At 40.9% G+C, this 6,086-nt stretch overlaps 1 protein-coding gene across 1 annotated transcript; it reads right to left on the bottom strand.

The window, feature by feature from the left end:
* Window positions 1–3,262: 3,262 nt before the first annotated feature.
* LOC102168105 (E3 ubiquitin-protein ligase RNF167-like) lies at window positions 3,263–5,826 on the bottom strand. Its single transcript, XM_021076958.2, has 2 exons — window positions 4,961–5,826; window positions 3,263–4,837 (listed from the first exon to the last, which is right to left on the bottom strand). Exons 1-2 carry the CDS (start codon window positions 5,435–5,437, stop codon window positions 4,619–4,621), a joined length of 696 nt encoding a protein of 231 aa, XP_020932617.2. The 5' UTR covers window positions 5,438–5,826; the 3' UTR covers window positions 3,263–4,618.
* Between the last annotated feature and the right edge of the window lie 260 nt (window positions 5,827–6,086).

Raw genomic sequence — 6,086 nt, 5'->3', positions numbered from 1 at the left:
AGGAAGTGGTCCAAAAAGTCCAAAGGTTATGCCAACTATTAGAAACACTAAAATAATCCAAATATTAAGTCTTCTCTGATATTATTTTATTAACTTGTTTTATTTATTTATTTATTTGCTTTTTAGGACTGCATCCAAGGCATGTGGAAGTTCCCAGGCTAGGAGTCAAATCAGAGCTACAGCTGCTGGCCTATGCCACAGCCACAGCAACATGGGATCTGAGCCACTTCTTTGACCTATATCACAGCTCACAGCAGCACCAGATCCTTAACCCGCTGAGCAAGGCCAGGGATTGAACCCACATCCTCATGCATACTAGTTGGGTTAGTTAACCACTGAGCCATGGTGGAAACTCCCTGTTTTTTTTTTAGTTGAGGTACAATCCAAAACAGATGAGAATATATTTGTTCTCAGTAAATTCTCAAATCACTGCAAAAAATATTAAATATGATGTTTCTTTGTGCCTTGTTCAAAGGCTGCTCCAGTAGTTTGCAAGAGACAAAAGATGTCTCTTAGTGAACACTACCATTCCTCTAGGGGAAAGCTCTACCCATCTAACAGCTATTTTAAGATGTTGAAGATGCATTACCACAGGCTGCAATTACTCCACACATCCCAATTTGAATTGAAGTATCATCTCTCAAGGGTGTAATCCCAGGTTCACATTTCCTTTTGCAGACAAAGTAAACCATCTCCTCGACTATTAAGGCCACTGCAGGCAATCTAAGACAATCAAAGTTCCTCTTCATCTTAAAGTCAATAAAATTATCTTTTTCAAAAGCAGGAAATTTGAAATTCATAAAAAACAATAACCTACCATTATAACAAGAGCAAATCAGCCATAAATAATTACTAATTATGGTCAAATGTTGAACAAAGACCAAGTTTACTAACAGAAAGACTTTAAGCATCATATCTATGTACTAAATAAACATTAGCGAAATATGTCTGATTTTTAAGACTTTGAATGGGTTTTTATAAACCAATAGTGCCATGTCTTTATGCAAAAATTATGATTCACTGTTTTTGCCTTCTCCCCAAATTATTGTCCCAAAGGTCTTAATGCCCTTTCAATCAAGAGGACAAAAGCTCCAGGCCTAAAATGCGCTCCCAGCTTTTTGATCCTTATCTGAGGTCTTCATCCCCTTTGAGGGAACTCACAAGAGATTCTGCCTCTGCATGTGGACTCTCTAACCACATTTGATTCTTAGGCTCAGAGAGTGTTTATATTAAGTACAACCTGACATCTTGTTTTGATTTTGCTCCCAAGTTAAATAATAAACATACAGGATACCAGAAAATACTCCTCTACTTAAATTCCCTTCTTTGTTTTTTCTATCTCTTCAACTGTAAGAAAGGTTGATCAGTTTTGTTGAAAAGAAAAACTAAACAATAGTTCTCAAAAACACAATATCAAAAATTATCACCTTTACAAAGATGGTACAACTGTCCCAAATAGAGATGTTATGTTTTATCTGTGTCATGTTCAGAAACAATGTGACAAAATTTCTAAAAATAACCACTGGCTCTCTTGAACCCAATGAGCCACTGCAGCACACCAGTGGGTTATTCTTGCTAGATCATTTATCCCCTCTATTACTTGTCACAAGCACCATGCTACAAAATGACTGTTTTGTCCTGAAGATCACAGAATCAAGGATCTTTCTTCTCTGTCACTGGTACTTGCATGCCTGAAACATTATAGAAGTTCAGTAGATTCTTGTAATGAATACATGAAACACTGAACAGTCACCCCTTTCAAGCCTGGGACCTAGGAAAAATTCAGTTGCAAGCCTTTAGCAGTCTTTATTTCCTATTTTCATTTCATCACTGACTCAATAAAAGCTACCCTTTTGGCATTAACTCATATTAGCCAAAGCTCATGTAAATATTAATTATGCATTTTCTGTGTATTGATCACATTTGGTTCTAACTCAAAGAATCATATTAACACAAAAAGAACCCCTCTACAAAGTAAGCTAGTGAAGTTTCCCACACCTGGGTCTCTCTCCAGGAATTGTCATTACATGAACAAAGTTACCCAGCCCAAGATCATTCCTTTTCCTCTGTGACAGCCTGTAAAAAAAAATGACTGGTCCCTTCAGGGGCATGTGAGATCAGCAATTTTGCTTGCGTTTTGGACCATGCTACAGGGCCATCCCAGTTGCAATGTTCCCTGGGAGGTCTTCTGTGGCTTCAAGTGCAACTACACCATCCTCCAACTTTTACCTCTGCCCAGTTCTGTTTCCTAAACTCACTCAACTTGTACACACAAAGCTTCACTTCAGGGTCCATCGCTTGGGGACCCCAACACACTACAGCCCTCAATATTGAGTAATGGTTATCAGTGCATAAATTTTCGTGCAACCTCCTGCCAAAGAAGACATATTGAGAGAAATATCAAATCAAAAAACTGGAGTATATCACTAGTGAATAGAACATATAATCAATTACAGTATTATTGATAACCGATTCAATAGGACCTTGCCAGCTCTAAAATTGTGACTTTTATCAATACATAGAACTACAATATGACCAAACAATCCCACACTTGGGCATATATCTGGACAAAACGTTCCTTGAAAAAGACACATGCACCTGCACATTCATTGCAGCTCCATTCACAATAGCCAAGACATGGAAACAACACAAATGTTCATCAACAGATGATTGGATTCAGAAGATGTGGTATATATACACAATGGGATACTACTAAGCCATAAAAAGAATGAAATAATGCCATTTGCAGCAACATGTGTGGAACAAGATACTCTCATACTGAGTCAAGCAAGTCAGAAAGAGAAAGACAAATAACATCTGATATCACTTATATCTGGAATCTAATGTAAGGCACAAAGGAACCTTTCCACAAAAAAGAAAATCATGGACTTGGAGAATAGACTTGTGGTTGCCAAGGGGGAGGGGGAGGGAGTGGGGTGGTTGGGGAGCTTGGGGTTAATAGATACAAACTATTGCCTTTGGAATGGATTAGCAATGAGATCCCGCTGTGTAGCACTGGGAACTATGTCTAGTCACTTATGATGGAGCATGATAATGTGCAAAAATAGAATGTGTACATGTATGTGTAACTGGGTCACCATGCTGTACAGTAGAAAAAAAATTGTATTGGGGAAATAACTATCAAAAAAAATTTTTTTTTAATTTTTAAATAGTGATTTTTAGGTAAATCTAAAAGTTTATTTATGGAAATAAAACTATACATGAGTTTAAATAGTAAATTTTCTTAAGACTATTGACTCTGTTTTCCAAGATAGAAATGTTTCAGCATGACTTAAGAGTTTATTTCAAGGCTTGCCTGAAACAGAACATTCTAATCCAAATAACGGAGTTATACTGAAAGCATTTAGTCACTTACATTGACACTGTAGTATCTGGAAGTCTGAGATGAGTTGAAATTGGCCATACAAATGAAAACTAGTTTAGCTAACATTAACAATCATTAAGGGTGAAAATGACCTTAAGTTCTGAAAAGGAAGGGCATATTTAATGATGCCCTATTAGCTAACTCCCATTTTATACTATTACATGGGCAGCTCCAAACACAAAAGACACTTGGTATTTGGCTGAAAAATCACTGCTCTCAGGTGAAAAGCATTTGATGTTGCATGTTATTTTCATTTAAATCAGTTTTTAATTCCAAGAGATGAAAAGACAAAGTTAAAAGGCATTCTCTTAAAATTCTGCCTCAGTTAGTAGGATAGGAATACTAATGACCGCATGCTATAAAGCAACTAAATCTGTTGTATTTACACAGCCACTTAATATATAGGTAAAGAAGAGGACCAGAAACCTACAACCAAGTTGTTTTTGTGTCATGACCATGTAGACTCAGCAATAATTTTGCCCTCTTTAGGCAGTAACTGCTGCCAATTTAGATAAGTGTAGATTACACTTAGATAAATACAGATTACTTCAAATTCACTGATCAAAAATGGTTAAAGGAGAGGCACTGAAATTTTTAGACATGAGAAATTGCAGTATGAGGCCAAACATGAAATGTTAATGTCCCAAAGTAAATTTAAGATACTCTGAGTTACTTAAAATAATGTTTCTAATTATTTTTCATCCTGGACCCAAATTATAAAAATATGTTCTTTAAAATTGTTTCTGACAGCTTTCACCTATGGCTTTCACATGTAACTGTATTTTTTTTTAAGTCCACAAAAAACAATTTTATTAACCCAATAAGTGAAGACCTAGTCCCTTTCACATCCAACCCTCTCAAAAGGATGGGGATGGGTGAGAGAGAAATCTGGGGAAGAAATATCTCCTATCCCTCAACATAGAAGACTGAGGGCTGAGGAAGAGGGGCTGTGCAAATTGGTCGCCAAAGGTGGGAAGGAAACGGAGTCTTGGTTCAAGATGGCAGCTGAAGAGGAAGAGGAGGATGGAGAGGGTGAGGCATCTGTTGAAGACCCAAGAAACACAAAGGGGACTGGGGCGAGGGAGCCAAAGGATATGGGAAGTGTGGTGCTGGGGCCCAGAAGTGGGTCCGTTCTGAGGCAAGGTGGACCCTTGGCTCCCCTTCCTCAACACCCTCTTGTCCCTGAATTTCTTCCTCCTGCTCCTCCTCCTCCTCAAGATTCCGCTGAACAGGCTATTTGCAGATAGAGCAAGTCTCCCGGGTCTGAGTGAGCCACCTGTCCACACAGCAGCAATGATAGGCATGAGTGCAAGGAAGTACCCTCAGTTTGTCCCCAACTTCATATTCCTCCAGGCAGATGGCACAGACATCATACTGGTCTCCCTTCTGATAGTCACGTGTAGGAATCTGCTTCAGTTGTTCTTCAGTTAGTTGGCTCCCCCGGTGCTGTTTCTGGAATTGGATATAACAAACTGTCACAATCGCTCCCATGCCCAAAATTAGCACGCCCAAAATCCCAGAGAAAAGGATGAGGCGATAGCCCAAAAGGAATGTATTTTCGGGAACCAGAAGCACCTGAGCCCCATTCTGGTAGACGAAGAGGGCACGCAGGTATTTAGAGCTCTTCTCCCCGATAAACACCGACGGGATCCAGATCTGCTGCTGGATTTCCTCATTGTTCCACACCATGTTCACAAGTTCATCAGAATCCACATTGTGGACCACAGCGGCATCATACCCAGCCTTCTGAGCATTTAGGACTTTGAGGTCAAAACTGCAGTCAAATCTTCGAAGCAGTGCAATGAAAACTGACCCGTTGACCCAGGCTGGAGGCGGTGGGGCAATAGGGCTGCAGGCATTGGCTGGGTGAGCCTCCACAAGGAACCCCTTAAGTCCCTCCGGGCTCAAGGCAGTCCCAAAGAGAGCTGGGAGGTCTGCAAAGTTCATGCTTGCATTGTGGTATGAAGTCGCTCGAATAAGCCCCCTGATAGGGGTCACTCCCCACAGCACAGTGGCCACAAACACAGAAAGGAGGGAAGCAGCAGGGTGCATGGTAACAGGAGGGGAGAGACTGAGGATGCCGAGTCCTGGTAGCAGAAGCAGAAGCAGACTTCTGAGAACCTCTCCCCCTTCCTTTAGGATCCTACAGATCCAGCCATCCTTAGGTCCTACTTCTCAGCTACGGGGAGGGGGTGTGTGCAGGAAAGGGACCCATTTAGTAGAGCTGGGAGAAAGACAGTAATGTATCCTTTTCTGCTGTAGGAATAAAACAGGAAAAGGGAACAGAGGCAAGCACAGGTGACAGAAAAATGTCTGAAAGGGTGAAGGAGCTTGAGGAGGTGGGACTTCCGGCAAGGTGGGCCGTTTTCCTATCCGCGGGAAAAGGGCTTCCGGTCCTTCCGGCATTGGACGCTCAAGATGAAGGACTTCCGGTCCTCTCTTCCTACCTCCGGCTGCTGCCACCACCATCGCGCTATCTTCAGGCCTCGCGAGAGTGCTTGTCACGCTTCCTTCCCCACCAGCTGAAATTTTGCTGAGTCTTATCTTCAGAGACCTCTTACTCTGGTCTAACCAGGCTCGCTCGACCTTCCTCGGGATAAACAAACTGAGAAATTTCTAGAAGACTATTAGTTTTAATGTTAGGTCCTACGTCAATTGATTCTAATTTAAGAATATGTACTAAAATCTAGAGGTGCTAGTC

Source organism: Sus scrofa, chromosome 16 (genome assembly GCF_054392235.1).
Source record: "Sus scrofa isolate SSC_HxYL_T2T_F1_AM1 chromosome 16, Sscrofa_HxYL_maternal_Yorkshire_Landrace_v2.0, whole genome shotgun sequence".
Taxonomy (NCBI): domain Eukaryota; kingdom Metazoa; phylum Chordata; class Mammalia; order Artiodactyla; family Suidae; genus Sus; species Sus scrofa.
This window is presented reverse-complemented; position numbering and strand designations above follow the sequence as displayed.

Coding starts and splice junctions, on each gene's coding strand:
- LOC102168105 (XM_021076958.2), bottom strand. CDS start 5,437: ATGCACCCTGCTGCTTCCCTCCTTTCTGTGTTTGTGGCCACTGTGCTG. Junction 4,838..4,960: donor TCTACCAGAATGGGGCTCAG/GTGCTTCTGGTT, acceptor ATCCAATTCCAG/AAACAGCACCGGGGGAGCCA.